The following is a 25,040-nucleotide window of genomic DNA, read 5'->3' on the forward strand; positions in this document are numbered from 1 at the left end:
TTGTTGAAGAAAGATCATAGAATATAAAGTTGGAAGGGATTAGATAAAAAGGGGGATATTAAAAAGTGTTGAAAAAAAAAGTGTTGTCTTTTTTTTTTTAAAGATTTTATTTATTCATGAGATACACAGAGAGAAAGAGAGAGAGAGAGGGAGAGACACAGTCAGAGGGAGAAGCAGGCTCCATGCAGGAAGCCTGATGTGGGACTCGATCCCAGGACTCCAGGATCACGCCCTGGTCTGAAGGCAGGCACTGAACCGCTGAGCCACCCAGGGATCCCCTTGATTTATTGATAAAAATCAGGGGAAAGTAATCAGTATGTAAGTTTGGGAATGTATGGTAACTTTGACTCTTAAAAGTGTACTAAAGGTAGAATGGAATTCTCTCCCACTGTGAGATACTCTTGAATCTCTGAAATAGAGAAGTCTTGTGCTTGATAGATGGTGAATAAAGAGAATCTAGAGCAGTGTGTATAGTACAATCCCATTAATGTGAGAAAAAGTCTCTTTGTATGTGCATTGCAGGGGTGCTGGAGAGAGGGACATCCCAACTGCTGACAGTGGGTCACAGCAGTGTGGTAGCAGTCAGTTGGAAGACTTGAGTTTTTAATTAGACCTTATTTTCTTGTTTGTATTTATTTAGGTCATAAAGTCACTCTTAATATATGTACATAGATAAAAAGTTTTTAATATATCAATGTATTTGGCTGCCCAACTTAGTGAAACAAATTCAGTGTTATATATTTATTTTCTTGGTTTCTCAAAGCTTTTTTTTTTTTTTAAGATTTTATTTATTCACAAGAGACACAGAGAGAGAGACAGAGACACAGGCAGAGGGAGAAGCAGGCTCCCTGCAGGGAGCCCAAGGTGGAACTCAATCCTGGGACCAAGGATGAAGCCCTGAGCTGAAGGCAAATGCTCAAGCACTAAGCCACTCAGGTGTCCCTCTCTAAACTTTTTTTTTTTAAGATTTTATTTATATATTCATGAGAGACATAGAGAGAGTGGCAGAGACATAGAGGGAGAAGCAGGCTCCTCACAGGGAGCCCGATGTGGGACTCGATCTCTGCACCAGGGATTATACCCTGAGCCACTCAGGTGTCCCTCTAAGCTATTTTGATAAGCTTGGCAAACATGTGATTTTTGGTCAAGGTACTAGATGTATGAAAGCCTATTTTCTCTTCTGTAAAATAACATCTACCTCAATGGAGCTATTCTGAAAATTAATGGTAATGTTAGTAGAGTACTTAATAAGCCATATCACTATTGCAAAAAAACAAAATACATGTTACAAATGTATGAGTTAATTTATTCCACTACTCTGAATCATGCCTGCCTAGCCTACTCTGTGCCAGGAACCAAACTGAGTGTAAATATGCAAACATGTTATGGATCAAGCCCTCAAGGGGCTTACTATTCATTGGTGAAGCAGGCATTTAAATGGACTGAGAGGGCAGCCCTGGTGGCTCAGCGGTTTAGTGCCTGCCTTCAGCCCAGGGTGTGATCCTGGAGACCCAGGATCGAGTCCCACATCAGGCTCCCTGCATGGAGCCTGCTTCTCCCTCTGCCTGTGTTTCTGCCTCTCTCTCTCTCTGTGTGTGTCTGTCTCAAATAAATAAATAAATAAACAAATAAAATCTTTAAAAAAATAAAAAGTAAATGGACTGAGAAAATAAGTACACTCTAGGTTTACAGGTACCATGCATGACATAAAGTGCTGAGTGAACACTGAGTATAGATGGCTGAATTCTGCCTTAAGGGAAGTCTTAATTCAAAAATTAAAGGGCACCTGGCTGGCTCAGTCGAAAGAGCATATGACTCTTGATCTTGGGGTCATGAGTTTTCACCCCATGTTGGCTGTAGAGATTACATAAAAATAATAAAGGGCGCCTGGGTAGCTCAGTTAAGCATCCAACTCTTGATTTTGGCTCAGGTCATAATCTCAGGGTGGTGAGATCGAGCCCTGCATTGTGCTCTGTGCTGGGCATGGAGCTTGCTTGTCCCTCTCCCTACCCGCTGCCGCATGCTCTCTCTACCTCTCAAATAAATAAATAAAGGCTTTAAAATAACTAAACAAGCTTTTTAAAAAATATTTTATTTATTTATTCATGAGAGATACAGAGAGAGAGGCAGAGACACAGGCAGAGAGAGAAGCAGGCTCCATGCAGGGAGCCCGATGTGGGACTCGATCCTGGAAGTCCAGGATCACACCCTGGGCCGAAGGCAGGCGCTCCGTCACTGAGCCATCCCTAAACAAGCTTTTAATAAGTTAATAAACTTGAGTACCTGCGTGGTTCAGTCAGTTAGGGTCTCAACTCTTGATCTCAGCTCAGGTCTTGATCTCAGGGTTGTAAGTTCAGGTCCCATGTTGGGCTCCATGCTGGGCATGGAGCCTACTTTAAAAAAGAAATAAACAGGGATCCCTGGGTGGCACAGTGGTTTGTAGAGTGAGCATAAGTGGGGTGAGGGGCAGAGGGAGAAGCAGACTCCCTGCTAAGCAGGGAGCCCAAAGCAGGGGGCTCAGTCCAAGAACTCCAAGATCATGCATGACCTGAGCCAAAGGCAGATGCTTAACTGACTGAGCCTCCCAGGCACTCCATTTTCAGTCTTTACTGTTATTTGTAATAATTCACACATTCTTACTAAGTAGAAAGTTTTGTTTTTGTTTACTTATTTTTTTAAAGTAAACTCTCCAACCCATGTGGGGCTCGAACTCACCACCCCAGTACTGAGTTATGTGCTCCACTGACTGAGCAGCCAGGGGCCCCTAAATAGAAAATTTTAAATAATTTAATGGCTACAAGGCATATCAGGTTAGGTTAAAATACACATAATTCTTCAAAGTTTTTTTTTTTTAATTTTTTATTTATTTATGATAGTCACACACAGAGAGAGAGAGAGGCAGAGACACAGGCAGAGGGAGAAGCAGGCTCCATGCACCGGGAGCCCGATGTGGGATTCGATCCCGGGTCTCCAGGATCACGCCCTGGGCCAAAGGCAGGCGCCAAACCGCTGCGCCACCCAGGGATCCCTCAAAGTTTTTATTTTTATATTACATAATGTAATGCTTACTAATTCTGATCTTTGTTGCCTATCTTTTATTCTAAATTAGTAGAAAAAAATTGATCTTGTTTAATTTATGATTTGGAAATTTAGTGGGAGTAAGTTCCCTAGTACCCTTTCTGTTTTTTGTTCTTTCCTGGTAGCCTTTAGGGTTTTCACTTGCTACAACTTGATAACATGTTTGTCCTAAGTATTCGTTCTTTATCATCCCTCCAGGTTAGATAGATCTAAAAGGAAAACAAGGATTTTCCAAGAAGACCTTTCACACTATTAAGGAAGGAAAACTTTTCAGACATTAATAGGCTGATTGCACTTGGTCTTTGAGTCTTAAGATAAGTCCAGACGAGAGGTTTAGGATTAGAATGGTCATAGAAACTTTCAGGAAGAGCTTGGTCAAAAAGCACAAAACCTCCCTCCTTTCCTTGGTAAACTACTGTAAAAATTAAAATATGTAGTCTCTCCAGGCAAAGCCTAGGCCTCATAAAGCCTATTAGCCACTGACTCTACACCAGAAACTCACTGAAACAACTGTCCTGGAAATAAGAATGTTTCCTAGCTAGGTTCTTAGTGGCCTGAGATGTTTATTTCAAAGCAACTTCTGTAATTTCTGGAAAAGCCACATACATTTATGAGAATCTAAATATTACAGAAATTTGGCTCCAAAATACAGTGCACTGTAGCCTGAGACTGCTTGTTCAGTCTGAGCTTCACCCTGATTCAATCAGTGTATGGAGAGTTTGTGACACATATCACTTGAGGGACTGTCAGAAGTGGCATCAAGATGTCTGACAAGATGCAGGGTCTGCTGTTTCATTCAGGGAACGTCAAGAATAGGGCAGGCAGGGGCGCTTGGGTGCCTCAATCAGTTATGCGTCTGCTTTCTGTTCAGGTCATGACCCAGGAGTCCTGGGATCTCAGATCCTGGTCTCCCTGCTCAGCGGAAAGTCTGTTTCTCCCTCTCCCTATGCTGCCCCCCTCCCTTGTGCTCTTTCTCTCTCTCTCTCTCAAATAAATTAAATCCAAAAAAAAAAAAAAAAAAAAGAATGGAGCAGGCAAAACTACCAGAATAGAAAATGAACTGGAAAGGTGCAGGAGTGCTGGAGTGGGGGCAGTCTCAGGGGCAGGGTCCCAGGAGACTGGCGGACACAAATTCAGTGGTTTCTTGAGCTGTTGCCAAGGCAGGAAAATAAAGCACCTTAACCTGAGATTTAGCCTCAGCTAGCTTGACTTGGTCATGATGGAGCTGCTAGAAGAGCTGCCTAGGCATTTCTGTTAACGGTGGTGGAGTGCCCAATCCCAACCAGAGGCAGGCATCTGTTGTAGAAGTAGTTGTTAAACAGACATATGTATTGAATATGTCAATATTGGTTGAAATGTGTCGTTCCTGAAGGTTTTTCTGGAAACACGTATGCTCATTCTGGATTCTGGGTTTGGGAGAGTGAGGGCAGGTGAAGCAGGCGGGCGTGCCAGCAGAAAGGAAACTCAGAGGAGCTCAGCTTGGTTGCCTGGCTCTTGCACAGGCTGAACTTCGGGCGACTTGCCGTTTGCCTGAAGAGCAGGGGGGAGAAGTGTGTGTGCGTGCATGCGTGTGTGTGTGTGTGTGTGTGTGTGTGTGTGTGTGTGTGGTCAGCGGGAAAGAGTGCTGGCTGTAACAACAAGAGGTGACCCTGAGGGGAAGGGTGTGGACGGAGACAAGGACACTCTCGGGCCCAGATGCCGAATGGGTTAAAGCCTTTCCTTTTGCTGGCGCCTTCCGAAGTCGGCCAGAGGGAGCCCTCCGGGGCCGGCCTTGGTTCTCCTATTGCAGTGGTGGTTGGAGGGAGGAGGCGGGGGGGCGCGGCCCAACTCGCCTCCCGGGCAGCCTTTCCTCCAATCACAGGCCCGACAGCCCTCGCCAAGCACACCCCTCCCGACTCTGCAGCAGGACGGCTGGGCCCTCTGCCTGGCTCGCTCACTCGAGCTCAGCTCCCCCTCCTGCCATCTTCCGTTGCAAAGCATTTCTGGGAGCTGCATGTGGGTGACGCAGCAGCATTGTTCGCAGGCACAGGAAGCCGCGGCTGAGCTGAAGGGCTCGAGAAGGAGCTCAGAGCACGACACGCTGCTCCCTCTGGGTAGCCTGAGGGGTTGTAGCCGGACTGCCCTGCCTGATGTACTTTGGGAGATTCCAGAATTTTCAAGTAAATTGGGATTTTCCTAGAGGGAGAAAACCTAACTCCTTCAGCACAACTTCCAATACAGAAAACAAAACAAAGACGCTGGGGAAACTTCAACCGAGAGCCTCGGCAGCTCCAGAGCGACGAGAAACACAAGGTCAGGCGGGCGGGCGGCAAACCCTTTCTGGCTTGGGGTATGTGTAACTGTAGGGACTTTGTCTCAGCAAAGAGGCAGAAGAACAGCCTACCGGGCAAGTCCAGGACAATGCTCAGGTTACTTAGTGTTGTTTGAGCCGTCATTGCACTTGTTCCCTCTCCTGGTGGGATGTGCTTCAGAATTGGGTCGCTTGGCTTTTGGGAATCCTTTTCCCTTCTCTGTCCAGACGCCCACTGTTCTCTTCCCCTTCCTGTGATGTGTGGGGTGTGGGCTTGTGTTTGAATGTTCTCCCGAATGCCAGGAGCCTAGATAGGCGTCAGCCTTTCCGCACTCCACCCCCGCTCTCTGCTCCCCGTCCCAAACCCCCTCTGGTGAAGGGTGGTGGCTTCTTTATATGGTTTCTTGGAGGGCCTCATCTGGAGTCTGCCTTTTTTGATGAAGCTGGGTGAGCTTGGTTGTATGGCCCCAACAAAATAAGGCTTGGAAGGAAATCTGCATTTCCCTCCACACCCACACAGACCCCAGTAACTATGTCGTCTATGTGTGAACAGCTGCCCCCCACCCCCACGCAGACACAGTTTCTCCACCTACCTTTCCCTGTCCCCCACAAAAAATCTTGCAGGTAGAATTAGACTGCTTCTGGTGAACAGTTAGGTTCCTTTCCTACTCTTAAACAATCGCAGATCTTTCTGTGCGGTCTGTTTTGCTGAAAGTGGAAAGTCCCTGTTTGTGGACAGCTCAGTGCTCTCCGGCAGAGGAAATGGGCAGAGTCCTACTCCTCGGCTGTACGACATGGGGGAGGGGAACTGTACACTCCCTAGCACACATTTTGAATGGACCTGAATTTTTCACCCTAGGGAGATTAGGAGCCCCTACTGGAGCCTAGTCCCACGTGGCACCGCACCTCGCCTCTTCACCCCCACACTGTGGGGTGTTAAACAGGAGGCTTCAGAATAGGATGCCATAGCAACTTGAAGTAAATAAAACGTCTGCAAATGAAATCAGTTTGGGGGAGGGTGAGAGGCATCTGGAGCCTTGGCAAAAGGGATCTTCGTGGAGGAGCTTCCTGGGTGTGAGTTTTAAAGGGTCTTTCTGAGTTCCAACTCTGGGATTTAGGTTACGATCCTTTGGTTAAGAATGAAAATGCTTGGAGAAAAGGGCTTCATGCTTCAGAAAGTCCTGGTCTCTAGGCATAGAGCCTATAGGATTATGGAAATGATTATTAAAAATGGCTCAGGCATGCTCACTGTCCAGGATCAAAGTTTAGTTTTTGTTGAAACAGTTAATATACTAGGGCAGCCTGAAAGGAATCTTGTAACTTGTCTTCTGGATTTGTGTTCTTTTGCTTTTACCTTTGCATTAGGTCTCATGAGGTTAAAGGAAAAGGGATTTCAATCTGCTAGAAGGTTTGGGACTCAGAAATTTCTGTCTAAAACATAAAGACTGTCTTCCAAAAAACACTCAACTAGTATGATTCACTTAAGTGGCAGTTTCTTACTGTAGCATTGTCCTCAAGTCATTCAAACTAGATTGGTTAAAGCCATCAAAACTGTTGCCCCTAAGATTGTTCCTGTTCCATTTATAAGAATAAAGCCAAATAATTACTTTATGTGTGTGTGAGAAATTGATTGATTGATTGGTTGATTTGAAGTTGAGATTTCCGTAACCAGCCTTAGAAGAATATAACTCTGGGTTGAATCGAGACATTAAGACTCTGCCTTTCATACTATTAATCCAGTATTAGCCAGTCCTTTTTTGCCACTTTGCTGAGATCTGCAAAATGAAGGCAGTACTCCTGGATAATATTCATTGATACTGAAAAGTAAAGGGGCAATATTAAGTTTTACTGCCATATATAGAACTGGGTGACAAGTAACACTTGTCGCCATGTAGCTAGTTACTTCAGCATACATACTAACAGTACAGTGAGTATCACAAGTGTGGGATTGGGAGCAAAGGTAAATTACAAGTCTTGATAGTACCACACTAGTTTGAGTTTTCTCTTTCATCTTCAATTTATTTGTTTTGCAGTGAGTCTCTAAATGAAAGGAAAACACAGTTGCCAGCCTGCCCTTCCCATGTTGCTCTTGGGGACTGAGACTAAGTCTGAATGCTGCTGGGAGTGGTTGGCTCTTTGTTCACTGTTCCTGCTTTCTTCCCCCTCTTCTGTCCTATCCTACCCTTAGATTTTGCTGGAGGAGCTTGCCAACAGCGATCCCAAGTTAGCCCTCACTGGAGTCCCTATAGTACAGTGGCCAAAAAGGGATAAGGTAAGAAATGATTCTTTTTGATCTTCAGGGTGCTGAAGCATGTTGCTGGCTGACCATCACCATTCCAGAAAGAAAAAGCACTAGAGGCAGACAGCTTTTGGTGCATTAATATAAACTGACAGGAAATCATTTTTCGGTTCTGTTTTAACTCTTGGGTCAGGGTAATTGGCTATCTTTGGAAATGACTCTCTTAACTATCAAACTAGGAACTTGCCTCCAGGTTTGGATGCGAAAGTGTGCGTTTATTCACCAGAATGGATCTATTCTTATCGTTTTGGCCCTGTGATTCAGTTATTTCACAGATATTTTTTTTAACTAGTTAAAGTAATCATATATATTTAAGTGATGGGAGTGTTTCTATGATGGAATGAATGCACACTAAAAAAAAAACCTTTAATTTGGATTTTTCAGTATCAAATGGAAAAAAGAAGGAATTACCTGTTAGCTAATAAATTGCCAGTTATGAATTTTCATGCCTCTTCAGTTAGGTCCCATATAATTCTTTCCCGTATTGTCCTTTGTCAAGGTTATTAAATAAAAGTAAGAATTCTGATCCTGTCCATGAGTCTGGCAAATACGTAGGTCCTTCTTCGGTGTTTCCCAGTTGAAATTTGCAGAGCCATCCCATTCCAGGAGTGTTAAGGTGTATCGCTCTAAAAGACAAATTAAAGAACCACATCCTAGGTAGAGGAGTCCCAGTTAGCCTATGCTTGACTGCATGAGACTGGCCTTTATACAGTTTAGTCATTTCTGGCTGTTGAATATTTTGTGTAAGAAACATGTTTAAGGGGGCAGCCCCAGCGGCGCAGCGGTTTAGTGCCGCCTGCAGCCCTAGTGCCGCCTGCAGCCCAGGGCGTGATCCTGGAGACTCAGGATCGAGTCCCACATCAGGCTCCTGCATGGAGCCTGCTTCTCCCTCTGCCTGTGTCTCTGTCCCTCCTGCTCCTGAGCGCTCAATCTCAAATAAGTAAATAAAATCTTTTTAAAAAGATGATGGGGCAGCCCGGGTGGCTCAGCAGTTTAGCACCACCTTCAGCCCAGGGCGTGATCCTAGAGACCCGGGATCAAGTCCCACGTCAGGTTCCCTGCATTGAGCCTGCTTCTCCCTCTGCCTGTGTCTCTGCCTCCTTCTCTCTCTTTCTCTGTCTCTCTCTCTCTCTCTCATAAATAAAAATCTTAAAAAAAAAAAAAAAGAAAAGAAAAAAACATGTTTAAGGCACCATGGAAAATTAAAGACCTAAAAGATCCAGTCCTTGTTCTCGAAAAGATCACCATGACAAATACAAGTAATAAAATTATAAACATATAGCTGAGAGATGTATTCTAAACTTAAAGGTCTACTGGAGTGTCTGTTATGTACCAGATTCAGAATAATAAATAAGCAAGATCCATCTCACCCTGAAGTAGTTTATAGTCTTCTTTATGAGTATCTTCTGAGTAATAATATTCAGGATAAGGAAATAATGGAGGGCCCTTGGAGTGACTTTGGCACATAGAAAGCTTCAAGGAGGGGCAAGTGTCACAGCTCAACAGAGTGAGAGGGATGTAGCTGAAATAAATAGCCTGAAGGGATTGGCAAACATTTTCTGTAAAGGTAAATATAATAAATACTTTCGGTTTTGCAGGCCATCCAATCTCTGTGGCAGTTTCTCAACTCTGCCACTGCATGTGAAAGCAGCCACAGACCATGCTGAGCATCACTCTGTTCCAGTTAAATTTCATTTACAAAAACAGGCAGTGGGCAGATTTGCCCATGGGCCATAGTTTGCCAGGCTGTGTAATCTTCTACCCTCTCCAGTCCTTAAAGCAACTTGATATATTTGACCTCACTGCTTTCTCTTTCCAGCTTAAATTCCCCGCCCGACCAAAGGTGCGGGTTCCTACCATCCCCATCACAAAGCCTCACACTATGAAGCCAGCTCCTCGGTTAACACCTGTGAGGCCAGCTGCCGCCTCCCCTATAGTGTCGGGAGCCAGGCGGAGACGAGTACGCTGTCGGAAATGCAAGGCATGTGTGCAAGGAGAGTGTGGTGTCTGCCACTACTGCAGGGACATGAAGAAGTTTGGGGGACCTGGCCGCATGAAGCAGTCCTGTGTCCTTCGGCAGTGCTTGGCAGTAAGTGGCATGCTGAGTAAAGACCTTGGGGGAGAGCTGGAGGGGGGATGGGCCAGAAGTGTAAGGATGGGCCAGAAGGATAAGAATAGATCCATTCTGGTGAATAAATGCACATTTCGCATCCAAACCTGGAGGGGTGGTACCAAAGGGGCTGAGGTATAGGTAGTGAGACTTTGAGAGACTCCAGAGATGGAAAGGAGAAGTTATTCTCTTTGGCTTGCTTTGTTTTGTCCCTTTTCTCTCAGGGTTCAGAAGGAAGATAACCTAATACTAAAAATGATCCTATTTAATCTTTCATCCTTGCTCACCCAGTTTTCAGATGAGAACACAGTATTCCAGGAGCACATCACTGCTGTCCATCCCTCTTCAAGTGGAGGGACCTATGAGGCCTATGACAGACTGGGGAGAATAAACTGGTCTCTATAGGTTTCTCGTTCTCCCTGTCTTCTTCCTCCACTGGTTTCCATGTTCCCTGAGTGCTCCCAAGAGAATTACAGGAAACGAAGAACCCATCTTGAGTTAAAGGGAAGCTGGACCGATAAGGATCTAAGTCTGCTCTTTTTTGGTTTCTATCTTCGTCTTCTTGTAGCCCAGACTGCCTCACTCTGTCACGTGTTCCCTCTGTGGAGAGGTGGATCAAAATGAAGAGACACAGGACTTCGAGAAGAAACTCATGGAATGCTGTATCTGCAATGAGATTGTTCATCCTGGCTGCCTCCAGGTGAGTAGAGGCCTAAGGGGCCTCTGAGGCCTTAGCTGGTAGAATGTCTGAAGGCACTGAGTAGAACAGAGGAGTGTGAGAATCTGTCATAAGAGGCTACCAGCATCCCTAATTTGGACTGTCAGCTATGGGTCATGTCATGGTCTAACATCTGGCCTTGATTCAGATGTCTAGACTGTGTGTCAGCCACTGTGCTAGACCCTGAGGATAGCTCAGGACACAAAATAGTAGTCCCTGTTCCTGTCCTCATGGAGCTTGCAGTCTGGCTTCCAAAGAATGTATTTGGAGTCTCCAGGCCATTGTGGAACTGCCAGGTCTGTTTTGGAATGCCTCATGCCTTTAATCATCTCCACTACGTACTTCTCTGTATCTCTGGATATTAGTTCCTGAAAGATGATGAGAGGAATAGTATCAGCTAACACTTAATAAGTGCTTATTCTGTAGCAGTCTTGGTATGCACTTGAAGACCTCTAAGAAAAAGTAATAGGGAAGTTGACGTAATCTCTAAGAGGTCACAATCAACTCTTAAAGCAAGGACCCGGGATCCCTGGGTGGTGCAGCGGTTTGGCGCCTTCCTTTGGCCCAGGGCGCGATCCTGGAGATCCGGGATCGAATCCCACGTCAGGCTCCCGGTACATGGAGCCTGCTTCTCTCTCTGCCTCTCTCTCTCTCTCTCTCTCTCTCTGTGACTATCATAAATGAATAAAAAAAATAAAAAAAAAATAAAAAATAAAAAAAGCAAGGAAGCTCCTTAAGTGATACTAAGATGTAGTTGGGGTGGAGAACCATGATTGATTGGTTGATTAATTGAAAGAGAATCTTAAGCAGGCTTCCCCTACCAGCTCGGAGCCCAGTGCAGGGCTCTATCTCAAACCCTGCAATCGTGACCCAAGCCCAAAATTAAGAGTTGATACTTAACCAACTGAGCCACTCAGGGCCCCCAGGGAACCTCTGTTTTACATGCATTCTGTTGTTTATACCCTTTTTTTGTTGTTGTTGTTGTTTTGGTTTTTTGGTTTTTTAAAGATTATTTATGTGAGAGGGATGCCTGGGTGGCTCAGCCGTTGAGCATCTGTCTTTGGCTCAGGCCGTGATCCCGAGACCCCAGGATCCAGTCCCACATCAGGCTCCCTTAATGGAGGCTGCTTCTCCCGCTGTCTCTGCCTCTCTCTCTCTCTCTCTGTCTCTCATGAATAAATAAATAAAATCTTTAAAAAAATAAAGATTATTTATTTGAGAGAGAGAGTGCATGAGCAGGGGCAGAGAGAGAGGGAGAGAGAATCTCAAGTAGCAACTTCACTGAGCATGGAGCCCGATACAGGGTTCAATCCCACGATTCTGAGATAATGGCCTGAGCCAAAATCAAGAGTCGGAAGCTTAATGACTAAGCTACCCAGGCACCTCTCTTGTTTACATCTTTAAGACAGCCCTGTGAAGTTAGGTCTACCCTGTTTCTTCATATTTCTTTCAATTTAAAGAACATTGGTTGCTGATATTTTGTTGATTTTTCCAAAGGGGACAACTATATCATGACTGCCACCTGGCTGACAGTGATTGTAAGATACTGTTAATTGTGAGAAGCAGCCCAATTTTAGAAATATTCAGGTGTGAAAACATTTTTTTAAAATTTTTATTTATTTATGGGCAGCCCTGGTGGCGCAGCGGTTTAGTGCTGCCTGCAGCCCGGGGTGTGATCCTGGAGACCCAGGATCGAGTCCCACATCGGGCTTCCTGCGTGGAGCCTACTTCTCCCTCTGCCTGTGTCTCTGCCTCTCTCTTCGCTCTCTCTGAATGAATAAATAAATAAATATTTTTAAAAATTTTTATTTATGATAGTCACAGAGAGAGAGAGAGAGAGAGAGAGAGAGAGAGGCAGAAACGTAGGCAGAGGGAGAAGCAGACTCCATGCACCGAGAGCCCGATGTGGGATTCGTCCCGGGTCTCCAGGATCGCGCCCTGGGCCAAAGGCAGGCACTAAACCGCTGCGCCACCCAAGGATCCCAAGGTGTGAAAAAATATGCATTTTAGGATCAATAAAATAGGATATCATCTCCATGTTGATTAAAAAAAAGTGTTTAAAAAAAAAAAAAAAGTGTTTACTATATGCCAAGCATTTTCCTAAACACTTAACAGGTAATTCATTTAATGCTCACCACAATCCCATAAGATAGGAATTGTTATTTACCCCCCACTTTACAGATGAGAACATAGAGTCACAGAGACTAAGCCACTAGTGTCTGAACCCAAGCAGTCATAATTACTATGCCCCACTATCAAGATGAGGTCTGGCACCTTCCAAATTGTGTGATCAGTTCCTTTTGCAAAGTGGCATGAGACTCTCAGGAAAATAAATGTTTTTAAGACTTTATTTATTTATTTATTCATGAGAGACACAGGCAGAGAGAGAAGCAGGCTCCATGCAGGAGCCCGATGCGGGACTCAATCCCAGGACCCCGGTTTCACGACCCGAGCCAAAGGTAGATGCTCAATTACTGAGCCACCCAGGCACCCCCATATATATATATATAATGAGATATATATATATCTGTATGTCAGGAGAGACTCCAGATTGACCCAAACTCTTGGGAATCTCCTCATGGAATCTAAGTTGATCAAGTAACCAAGACAGAGGGTGGCCATTCTCCCTGTGGCTGGGTTTTTCCTCCGGTGGGCCAATGCATTTATGAATGAGTAACTTCCAGATTTTTCTCAACCATGTGGCTGTTATTGTCTGATAAAGGAGACTTAAACAAGGGCATTTGTTTTTTTCGTTTTGTTTTGTTTTGTTTTTTAATTTAACATCTCTGTCTTCTTTCAGATGGATGGAGAGGGGCTGCTTAATGAGGAATTGCCAAATTGCTGGGAGTGTCCAAAGTGCTACCAGGAGGACAGCTCGGAGAAAGCCCAGGTAAGGGAGCTTTTTCTAGATTTCCACTGGAGAAAAAAGGAAACCTCAAGCTTAGGGATGGCTAGAATACATTTGCTTTTGCAACTTTATTCATATGGTTTTTCTGACCCACAGATTATTTTGTATTGTGTTTGACATCTTCTTCCCTCCTTTGGTTATTTTTCTTTTATTTTGAGTTTTTAGTGTTTGTCTTTTTTGTAGTACTGAATACTGTTCTACTTGGGGTCTGCAAATTGCTGAGGTCTTTTTACACTCTGGGACCCTAGAAAAAGAGGTAGCACAGCTGAGTTGTGTGAAGAGAGCAGTGAGGCAAGAACAGTTGTTCCTGAGGAGTGAAACTAGAGGGAAGGCAGTAACCTGAGGCAGCTGGTAGGTACAGTCGTGTGCTGGAGTTTCCAGTTAAGCAGGCCCAGCATTTTTGTCCTCTTCACCTTTGTGGCCTTGCAGAAAGCTCCACCCATGTGCCCAAACATGTCCTACGGAGGCAGCCCCTCCCTGCAAGGGGACCAGTGCCATAACCTTGGCCCTCTGTAGCTGAGGTTGCTGGCCTGATGGATAATGTCAGAGGGCCAAAAGGACTCTAGTTACTCAGGCCAGCAAGAACGAGACCTGTTGAGGGCATATATGGAGGAGGCAGCTGGCCTAGTGGCAGCCATCCAGGCCCTGGTGGTCTCCTCCAGGTGCATTGCACAGGAGTAGGGACAAGTTTCCTGTCTTCTATTTCTTCCCACTTGGGCGCTGAGGTAGTTGAATTTTCAGTCTCTCTTGGAGTGCAGAGATTTCTAGAGCTGACCAGTGCTGAAGTTCTCCTTACCCCTGCTCCTTACACTGGGAGCTTTTATATCTCTTTTCATTGGCAGCAACACCAGTGGTGGGCGTATGCCTCCCTCCTGCAGCAGGTGGGTTGATGGATGCTGTGTTTTAGTGTTAACCTTCTTGCATTGTAAAAGCCAGCACCCAAAAGATGATCAATTCTCTTCCAACCATAATGCTCTAAGAAGGTACAGAGGAAAGGGAGCGGGCTTGTTGCTGAGGGACAGAAACTGTCTCCTTGAGGAAAATGTGAACCACTGTTCGCTGATCCCTAGTGGAACACTGGTTCCGCATTATCACATCAGTCACGGTGGGCTCCAGGACAAGACAGGTGTCATAGGATGAGGTTGTAGGCCTTTATGGAATGTTGGCTTCACTGAACCCAAATTCCTCTTCTTCATCCAGCACAGATTCCTCTGGAGCATCACAGTTCCTCACAGAGGTTCTCATTCTCTGCTTTATCTTACTTGCAGTTGGTCTCTAGGGATAGGGTGGGGTGCTGAGTAGAAGCAGCAGCCTGGCTCAGATGCTGGTGGAGCTGAAAGTGGTGTTTACTGCTGTCAGATTCTGTGTCCTAGTTCAAACGGTATATGTAGGATGCTTTTCCTCTACCACAAGCATCTACAATCAGAAGCATCTCCTGGGTGAAGGAGCTAAATTAGAGACAGAATTTAAAATGGTCAGTTGCATAGGGGTAAAGTTGTGGCCTCTTTAAAGGATATCTTTATCCAGGGAATTATAATCCAAAAATTGGGGCAAGAGATGAATAAAGTGGGCTGTGGAATCATGCAGCCCAAATTTAGATCTCACTCCTCTGTACTTGGACACAAACCTTTCTGTCACAGGTAGATTCCCAAGTGACTTATTTGAAGGGTTTATTCTGTAATCAGCTCTCTCCGGCACAGACTTGAGCACAGTTGTTGATCCAGGCATATTGCAGACTCCAAGGAGGTGACCACCCTCTAGCATGCAGGTACCCCTTTCCCCATAGAAGAGAAGCAGTCTAGTCTGTCATCTAGTCTCCTCAGAACAACAGTGAGGCTCACTGTAAATCTAGAGGGTTTTGGAGTAACGCACTGATGGGGCTTTGGGGGACTTGTTTTGCAGAAGCGGAAAATTGAAGAGAGTGATGAAGAAGCCGTGCAAGCCAAAGTCCTGCGGCCCCTGCGGAGCTGCGATGAGCCCCTCACACCCCCGCCTCACTCACCCACTTCTATGCTGCAGCTCATCCATGACCCAGTCTCCCCCCGGGGTATGGTGACTCGGTCATCCCCTGGGGCTGGCCCCAGCGACCACCACAGTGCCAGCCGCGATGAGCGCTTCAAACGGCGGCAGTTGCTGCGGCTGCAGGCCACAGAGCGCACCATGGTACGGGAAAAGGAGAACAATCCCAGCGGCAAAAAGGAGCTGTCTGAAGTTGAGAAAGCCAAGATCCGGGGATCGTACCTCACTGTCACGCTACAGAGGCCCACCAAAGAGCTCCACGGGACATCCATTGTGCCCAAGCTGCAGGCCATCACGGCCTCATCTGCCAACCTTCGCCATTCCCCCCGTGTGCTAGTGCAGCACTGCCCAGCCCGAACCCCCCAGCGTGGGGACGAGGAGGGGCTGGGGGGAGAGGAGGAGGAAGAGGAGGAGGAGGAGGAGGAAGATGACAGTGCAGAGGAGGGGGGTGCAGCCAGGCTGAATGGCCGGGGCAGTTGGGCTCAGGATGGAGACGAAAGCTGGATGCAGCGGGAGGTCTGGATGTCTGTCTTCCGCTACCTCAGCCGCAGAGAACTTTGTGAATGTATGCGAGTGTGCAAGACGTGGTATAAATGGTGAGCAGGGATACAGGGATCAGGAGTAGGGGTACGGGAGTAGGTGGCAGGTTTTCCATATGAGAACTGCATGTGCCTTGGCATCTGGAGGCTTGCTGGGTCCCAAAGGATTGAGTCAATCCATCTAGACAGTGGGTCCTATTAAAGATGTGGCCATTGTGCCTACAGATATCCTCAGGAAAATTTGGCCCTTTGCTTTCTCTCCCTGCTCCATACTTTCCCATTTCTCTTCACTGGATACTTGAAACTGATTTGGGGGATGGATTTTTTACAGTTTTGCTAAAACTTCAGTCATCAGTTTCCCCCTCTCAAATACTCATCACACATTTGTTGAGAGTGTGACTCTGTGCCAGTCACTTCTTTTGCTGGTGACACTGATGACTGCTTTTAAGCCCCTGCCTCAGTTACCTCTCTGTCTCGTGAAAGAGGTGGACATGCTTTCCAAAAAATGTGAATGTTTTCACAGTTTTCCAGGTTTTGTTCTTATCCCCCAAGTCTGGCCCAGAATTCCTTTCCAGGAAGCAGGGTCCAGTTTTGAAACTTAAGACTTAACTCATCCTTCCTAACGAGACCTACCATTTTTTCTCAAGTTAAACAGTAAAACATTTAGGGGGAAAAGTCCCTCAAGATGATAAACAGACGTTTCCATAGGGCCTTATTTTCCCTTTAGCTCCTAGACCCTAGGACATAACCCATACCTTGTGTCTGGGTCGAACCCAATTACAGTAATTCTTAGAGCGTAAGTAATTCTTAGACAACTGGTACACCACGTTCCTTACTGGGATCATGTTAGAAATGCAGATTCTGGGGGCCTGTTTCAGTACTCCTGAGTCAGAACCTTTGGGGGTGGGGCCAGGCAATCTGTATGTTTTCCAGGGGCTTCTGATAGGTGTTAAACTCTGAGCTTCACTACTCTATCATTAGTAGCTTGTTTTTGCCATACAAGTCTCATGTGCCACTGGTGAAATATTTTCAGTCTTTAAATAAAGACATCATTCTCTGCAAACACAAGTTTACTTCCCAAAACTGAATTAATATATGACCTACCTAATTCTCCTAATATTTTCTCTTTGTAGGGCCAATGGGTCTGCCTGGCTCTATCCCTCAGTTTCCAGGCCAAGCCATATAAGACTTGTACTATATGCTGTCTCCCCTTCCCCTGCTGACCAGACTCTGAGCTGGCCTTGGGGGCAAGGGCTGTAAAATATTAAACAGAAGCCTGCATATTGCAGTGCTATTTGTGGCCTACGGACTGTAGATTGCAGTGGAAAGGCAGGCCTTTCCCTTCTAGTTCTGTCCTGGATGGGACCAGAAAATAAAAAGGACAGCACTGAAGCAGAAACCCAAGACAGGGAGAAGACTCTCCTGGCCTGATAATAAAGAGCCTCTCTTGGCCTGATACAGTAATGGGCTCTTTGTAGAGCTTAAGGCAGGATGGATTGTAGCTGTGCCGAGGAATGCCCTGCATCCCAGGCAGCTGGCTATGACTGACAAGGGAGAAAATGGAAGCCAGCCTAAGACTTCAGGCAGTAAATCATTTTTTTTAGTATTTAACTTCCACAAGCTTTGGTGGGAGCCATACCATTTTACTGCAAATGAGGGGTTATAGTATATTGGTTGCTGTGTATTCCTAACAATTGTGTTCTTAACCCTTCCAGAGTAAATTGGTTAACTGGTCATTATCTACTATTTAACCTAGAGGGTTGCCGTAGAGGGCAAGCCCTTTTCTCTGAGGCAAAAAAAAAAAAAAAAAAAAAAATAGGGAATGGTCCTTGTCTGCTTGTAGAAGAGCATAGGCAGGGTAGCTCTCTAGGCGCTCTTCTTTATCCAAAAGCCTGCAGCACCCTTTGATGGGAGCTCCTCCAATAAGGGGTACTGGGTTATTGACGGCCAGTTCTCTTTCTGTCACAGGTGCTGCGACAAGAGACTTTGGACAAAAATTGACTTGAGTAGGTGTAAGGCTATTGTACCCCAGGCTCTCAGTGGCATCATCAAGAGGCAGCCAGTCAGCCTTGACCTCAGTTGGACCAACATCTCCAAGAAACAGTTGACGTGGCTTGTCAACAGGCTGCCAGGTGAGCAAGCTGGCTGTAGGCATTGCTGCCTAAAATTGCTTTAGGGCAATTTCAGGCAGCAGTCCCATGCCATTGTCCTCTTCCTGCTTAGCAGGGGCTTCACCCAGGGCCTCCTAACTGCCAGTCCCCAAAGCACCACTCCAGACTAGCTGGACTAGACGATTATCACCCCAGACAATGAAGAGAGTGGGCACAACCACTGAAGAGATTTGAGTAAGATACTGCCATGGTCGGGCCCATAGAATGCCTTGTTCCCCTCAGCATTTTGAGGTCTTAGGAAGATAGGAAGTTCTCACACTTACCACATTGCTCTGGTAGGAACTGAGTAATTGGTTTTACCACCAAAGCAAGACAGTGTAATAGAGTATACGGTTGCATGTCTATATCTCTTCCTGTTGCAGGACTGAAAGACCTCCTCCTAGCAGGCTGTTCCTGGTCTGCAGTCTCTGCCCTCAGCACCTCCAGCTGCCCCCTTCTCAGGACCCTTGATCTTCGGTGGGCAGTAGGAATCAAGGACCCTCAAATTCGGGACTTGCTGACTCCACCGGCTGATAAACCAGGTAAGCTCTGGGCTTGACTTCTCTGCATTCATCTTACGGTAGCTTTGTCTTTCAACAGACTTTGTCCTCAGAAACTAAAGAAGTGTCAGAAATGATGTTGTGGGTATGTGCAAATGGAGAACAGAGTGTATAAGTGCAGGTTACTGTTTACATCCATCTACTTGCCTACAGACAAAGGAGGGAATACATCTTAGGAGGTACTAGAGTTTGGGACCCAGATAGTATAATCCTGAGGAAGTCCAGGAAAGCTTCATGGCTGAGGTAGGACATTAAAAGTGGTCTAAAAAAGTGTGGGAGTATGGAGAGGGGTGGAGCGTTGCACACATACCCTTTCACTGTGTAAGTGAGGCATAATCTAGCAGCTGAGAAGAAAGAAAACGTGTCTGGTTTCCTAGAAACTGCCCCCACACACCGCTCACTCCCTGCAGGCAGGGCTGGGTGTGGGCAGTTCTGCTTAACCTCTGCAAGGAGGCCTGGCTAGGAAGGAGCTGAGCTGTCTGCAATTTTGGAGCCGGACTAGAGGGAAAAGTTTTGACTTAGGTTCTCTCCTTGCTTGTGCAGGTCAGGACAATCGCAGTAAACTCCGGAACATGACCGACTTCCGGCTGGCAGGCCTTGACATCACGGACGCCACACTTCGCCTCATCATTCGCCACATGCCCCTCCTTTCTCGACTCGACCTCAGTCACTGCAGCCACCTGACAGATCAGTCCTCTAATCTGCTCACCGCTGTCGGGTCTTCCACTCGCTACTCCCTCACAGAGCTCAACATGGCAGGTACGCTACTGTGATGTTTCATGACAGACCATGCCCAGCTCTGCCTGGAGTTTGACCAGTAAAACAGAGAACCTGGTCTGTTGATTGAACTAAATTATGTCATTTCCTCATATCTGGACAAGGACATGGATTTCTCTCTCTTTTAACTGATTAGGGGATGGAAACCTCAAATAGTTGTCTGGTGCCCAAGGGTTAGGTGGCCATCATCGGCTGTGGTTTGGCCAGCCTTGTGTTGCAGGGAGTGAGGGAGTCTTCATGAGATCCTTCTGGTCTTTGAGCCGAGTAGTTATGAAACTAAGGGGGCTTTTGCTTTAGCATTTTAAGGGGGAAAGAGCTTGGGAACTGAGCAGCAGATGCAGGCTCCTGTGGCTGTGTGTACACAGCATTGTCCTTGTGGTCACTTCCCCACAGGTTGCAATAAATTGACAGATCAGACCCTGATCTACCTACGGCGCATCGCCAATGTCACCTTGATCGACCTTCGAGGATGCAAGCAGATCACTCGAAAAGCCTGCGAGCACTTCATCTCAGACTTGTCCATCAACAGTCTCTACTGCCTGTCTGACGAGAAGCTGATACAGAAGATCAGCTAAAATACACGCAGCCCAGACTGAACAGGAAACCGATCTTCCCCTGACTCCCCAGCCAGGAGAGCCTCTCTCCCCGACCCTGCACGGGCTCTGAGGCCAGCGTCACACTCCCTCTCTGCTCTCCTGTCCCTTGAGCCCTTCCCCTACAGGCGGGGCAGAGAGGGTGGTAGACACCAGGCTTACCTGCCTGCTCCTCTCCCTCCCAAGGAGAAAGGAGTAGCAAATTGATCCGAATCTGAGGGGAAAGCACAGGCTGTGTGCAGTCATGGTGCCTGCTCGCTTGCTCCCCTGCCCGCCCGCCTGCTCGCTCATTGGCCAGGAGGCCGGGCTCTCAGTTCGGGGTGTCTGTGCAACCGTCATCTGTGCCGGGTCCTGGGGCCCTTCTCCCCATCCATGGTCCCCAGCTGTGCCTGGTTCTGAGCAAATTTCCAGGGAAGAAAGCGGCCCTGTCTCCGTGGCCAGGTTCTCCTTGTGGTGTCCAGTGTGTGTCTCTCCTCCACCACACTCTCCCGGCTTCTGCAGGAGGGGCCAGCAGCCCCAGAAAGGCCAGACCCGTGCCGATCATACTGGTGCTGTTGAGGTGTCTAAAACCTCTCATCCGTGTCCATGCTCTCCCCCTTCCTTTAGCTTGATCCTGTCTGATGCCCGTGGTAGTTCACGTAAAGAGGTTACCCCACCCCAGACTTGCCCGCTAGTCTCTATGAGGTCCTTATTGCACTTATTGGGGTTGAAGCTCTTTAGAGGAGCTGGAACTGTGTACCCCAGGGACACCCCCATTTTATTGCTTCCTAGGCAGATTCTGAGACAGGCACCATTTCCTTGTTCTCCCTCTTCAGCCTCCCACTGCCCTTTCCACATGTTCCTCCTTCCTGCCTGGACAGGGCTTTCCCAGGATGCATGTCCTCAGAGGGAACAGCCTATCTCCCCGAGCTGGGGAGAGCAGAGAACTTGGCTAGGTCCCCACCTGCCTCCCAGCAGGCTCTGGGCGTCCAGTGTGGTGTAGCCCCCAGAGCCCAGGCCTGTGTTTAGCCCAGTGGCTCACTGATCTGGCACCTTGTGGCAGGGTGGGGGGTCCTGCTTTGAAGCCAGTCACCTGCCCTCTCTGCCTGTAGCCGTGGAAGGGGGTGTGCATGTGCCTCTGTGTGTGTGGCTGAGTGTATTACACGTGTGTGTGGAGGGAGGGAGGGAGGGGAGCATGGTGTCTCCCGCTCCACCGCCCTGTGTCAAGCCCCATCAGCTGCCCCCTTTTACTTTGCATTGAACGGCCTGTCCAAAGATCCTCTCTCTAGGGCAGCAGAGAGCTTTTTGCACTTTAAAAAAAAAAAAAAAAAGAAAAAGAAAAAAAAAGAAAGGTCGGTCGGAATTTCTTTTGGGTCAATATTTAAGTGTGTGAGGAGATGCTCAATAGCAGCAGCCTGTGGCAAGAGCTTATAAATGATAGATGCGGATTTGCACTCTGCTCCCCATCTGTGAGGATAGCGATAGCACAACCGAGCCCCGCCTTCTCATCCTCCAACCCCCTCCCTTCCTCGCCCCTTTCCTGCAGCCCAGTCTCAGGCTCTCCTCCTCCTGAAACCCTCCAGGGGAGGGGAAGGAGCCCAGGCACCAGGGGTCTGAAGTGTGAGCCACCCTGAGGAGAGACGCCAACTGCACACTTGCCACTTCCAAAGCAATAGAGGCAGAGGGACCCCCTCTTTGCCACCTAGCCCAGCTTTGAGCCTGGCATTGACTGGCCTCCTAAGAGAAAACTGGGTCCTGGTAAGGGATGGCATTGTGTCTGTTTCTTCCAATCTGCTGATTGTCTTGGCTGCACCTTTAAAAGCAGCAGTCTGCTCCCATGACCCTCTGCCCCTTCCATTGGTCTCCAGGCCCCAGTGAGCTGGGGCTGAAACTTTGAGGAAATGCCAGTGACTTATTCCAGAGTGCCTCAGTTAGGGGAACTTCTCTGTAAAGAACCCTGGGTATTGAGCAAAAACCTTATTAATATTATTGTTAATGACCTATAATTGGAAGCTTCCTGCCTTTTTTTGGTTGCTCCTGTGGAAAGTACTGAAAAGATTGTTTCGTTTTGTTGTCTTTTTATAAAAGGGGAGGTGGAGAGACCCCTTCAGAGCAGGGATTGTGCCGGGAGAGTGCCTCTGACTTTGGGACATTTCATCCACAGAAATTTCCAAGCTGATGGTTGGGGGGGGTGGGGGACAGTTTTTATTTTTGTTTGTTTCTGGTTTGGGAAAACAAGCATTTTTACCACGCACGTAAATTGGTCAGCAGGAAAGGGAGCCCAGGAGTGGTAGCAGATGGACCTATGATGCCCTTGCTGGGTTTCCTTTTTCTCTAGGACTGTGAGTGGGGGGAAATGGTTTTTAGAGGTGAGGGTTATTAGTCCCTGTGGAGGAAAGAAATGTCTCTGGGGACAGAGGATCCCGGGAATCCCATCGCATTTCCTGTAATCTGCTCTGAGATGTGGCCTTGCCAGGAGAGCCTGCCCTCAGAACGCAGGGCCAGACACCCCGCCTCCATCTTTCCAAGCACCGGGGCGAAAAACCACAAAGGAAAGGAAGAAAATTTATATATATATAATATAAAATCACTTGGTGATTAAAAAATAACTGCTCCATAAATAAAACTCCTAAAGTCACTATGTTTAAAGGGTTTGGTTGTGTTTTTTTGTTTTTCGGAGAAATATTGTAAATATATATTTTTTGTTGCTGATTTAGAGTCAATCTCCAATGTTGTGCTAAAAAATTTAAATTAAATGTAAGCATTAAGGGGACAAGTCCTGCTATCTCAGTTGAGACATTGGGGTTATTTTGGGCCAGGGAAGGAGGGAAGCTAGTTGGACTTTTGTTTTCTAAACGTTCTCCACTATTGGTTTTAGAAAGAGCAAGGACATCTTTCCTCTGACACATGGGAATGGGAGATATTTGTGTAATAAAATTTTTAAAAGACAAAAAAGAAATAGCCTCCAGTGGGAAATATTTTGATTTGGGTGTTTTGGGTTTGGGGTTCTGGGTTGCTTTTTTTCCTTCCTTCCTTCCTTTCCTTCCTTCCTTGCTTCTCTCTCTCTTTCTCTCTCTCTCACTCTCTTTCTCTCTCTCTCTTTTAAATAAAAAGGTTTTAAAAACTAAAACTAAAAACCTTTTCTGCCTTGGTGTGAGTGTGTGAAAGTGTCAGGAGGTCATTCAGGCTCTGGTGCTGGGGGCCAAGGCCAAGATTTACGTGTTTCATTCTTCTCTGAGCAGAAGCAGCAGAAGTGCTATGTCCCTGTACTACTTCCCTTTCCTTTTTTTTTTTTTTTCCTTTTATATCAAAAAGCATGACTTGTTTCTAGAAACACCATACTATTTTACTTTATCAAGGTGAACCTTTTAATGGATGTGCAAATGCGATTGCCTGAATCACCATAGTCCCCAAGCCCCTTCCATAGTGCTGTCCTGAGAAGACCTGGGGATTTCTAATCTTGCCATCTCCTGGAGATTCAAGGCCAAACTCCCTCTGCCAAAGCTGCAGCACTGGCACTTCAGCGGTGCCTGCTCAAGGTCACTGGGCCAGGTCTGGACCAGACAGGCTGTAGTCAGCATTTGTTCCACCACATGTTGCTGCTGCTTGTTTGGCTTGGTGAGTACAAGCTTTTAGCCTTTAGATGGGTGTACTAGGTGCTGCCAGTCGACCACCACCTCACCCCTGATGGCAGCACCTCAGCTGAACTCCCATCTGGGAGGTCCCGAGTAGGCTTCCACCACTACCTTCATGGGAGTGGGAAATCCCTGACCACCCTACTCCCCAAGCTGACCGTGAAGGACCTGCACATTCTAGAAAAGGACAGGGTCTTGGACGAGGAGTTGCTTTCATACTGGTTTCTTTGAGGATGGATATGGATGTGGTCATGTTTGGATGTTGCCAGGGAAAGAAGGAAGAGTGTCTGTTTTGCATCGTATCTCAGAAACCCATCTGCCTCTTGGGTTACCTCATCTCTGCCACTCCACTCAAAGCCACCATTGTCTGGAACCTTGACCATAGCAAGAGGCCCTGACTGCCTCCCAGCCTCCAGACCAACCCCTGTCTTCCATGTTGGGAGCCAGAACATTTTTCTTACAAGACAGCTTTGACTTGGCTTAAAACCCATCAGTGTGTTTCTTAGGACAAAAGCCTCAAGCTTCCTCATCCCCATTTGCCCCTCATCATCCTCTCCACCCATACCTACATTTTTTCAGTCCTACCCTCTCTGGACCTTTGCTATTTTCTCTTCTGGCTCACCTGCCTCAACTTACCATTACTTTCTTCCGGACAGCCATCTCCAACCCTATTAAAAACTAGTCCTATGCTCCCACAGTATCCTATTAGCTTTTAGGATGCCCAAGTCGTCTCCCCAGCCAGCCAGGAAGCTACAAGAGGAGAGGTCAGTCATGCTACTCACCATATCAACCACGGCAGCTGGTGCAGAGCTTGCTACTAATAAGTGATGTTCCCAGTAGCTGGGACCCCCAGGGACCAGCCCTCCCAGTGCAGTCTGTTGCCACCTTCTCAAAATTCACTTTTCCCATTACCTCCTACAACTTTATTTATATATTTATAATTTTTTTTTAAGATTTTATTTATTCGTGAGAGAGAGAGAGAGGGAGGCAGGGACACAGGCAGAGGGAGAAGCAGGCTCCATGCAAGGAACCTGATGTGGGACTCGATCCCGGGACTCCAGGATCACACCCTGGGCCAAAGGCAGGCACTAAACCACAGAGCCACCCAGGGATCCCCGACCTCCTACAACTTTACACTTCTTTCTTGTACTAATGCTACCAGCCTCTTCGTTTGGGGAGGAGCGGGACTCTATCCAATCTAACCAACATCCAGCTATGAATTAGTCTTCCTAAAACGCACACAAAAATCTTAAAAATAATCCTTTAGGTACACATCTAAACTTGGTAAACTCATCCTGCCACTGGCATCTGTAAAATGGCACATGATAAGTGCCTCTAAGAGGACTTGAATGACCCATTTGTGGTGCTCAGGCTTGTATTTTAAG

The 25,040-nt window shown here is 46.8% G+C and overlaps 1 protein-coding gene across 11 annotated transcripts in view; it reads left to right on the top strand.

Annotated features, from left to right (window-relative positions):
• The window catches only part of KDM2A (lysine demethylase 2A), a 151,629-nt gene extending 128,960 nt beyond the window's left edge, over window positions 1-22,669 (top strand). For all 11 annotated transcript variants that reach the window (XM_072790081.1, XM_072790082.1, XM_072790083.1 and 8 more), the window contains 9 exons: window positions 7,557-7,640; window positions 9,487-9,756; window positions 10,346-10,477; window positions 13,296-13,385; window positions 15,306-16,018; window positions 17,930-18,093; window positions 18,495-18,653; window positions 19,215-19,430; window positions 19,842-22,669. In XM_072790081.1, coding sequence (XP_072646182.1) covers window positions 7,557-7,640; window positions 9,487-9,756; window positions 10,346-10,477; window positions 13,296-13,385; window positions 15,306-16,018; window positions 17,930-18,093; window positions 18,495-18,653; window positions 19,215-19,430; window positions 19,842-20,023 — 2,010 coding nt within the window. In that variant the 3' untranslated portion in view covers window positions 20,024-22,669. The remainder of the gene's footprint in view (window positions 1-7,556; window positions 7,641-9,486; window positions 9,757-10,345; window positions 10,478-13,295; window positions 13,386-15,305; window positions 16,019-17,929; window positions 18,094-18,494; window positions 18,654-19,214; window positions 19,431-19,841) is intronic.
• The last annotated feature ends 2,371 nt before the right edge of the window (window positions 22,670-25,040 follow it).

This window comes from Canis lupus, chromosome 21, assembly GCF_048164855.1.
Source record: "Canis lupus baileyi chromosome 21, mCanLup2.hap1, whole genome shotgun sequence".
NCBI classification, from domain to species: domain Eukaryota; kingdom Metazoa; phylum Chordata; class Mammalia; order Carnivora; family Canidae; genus Canis; species Canis lupus.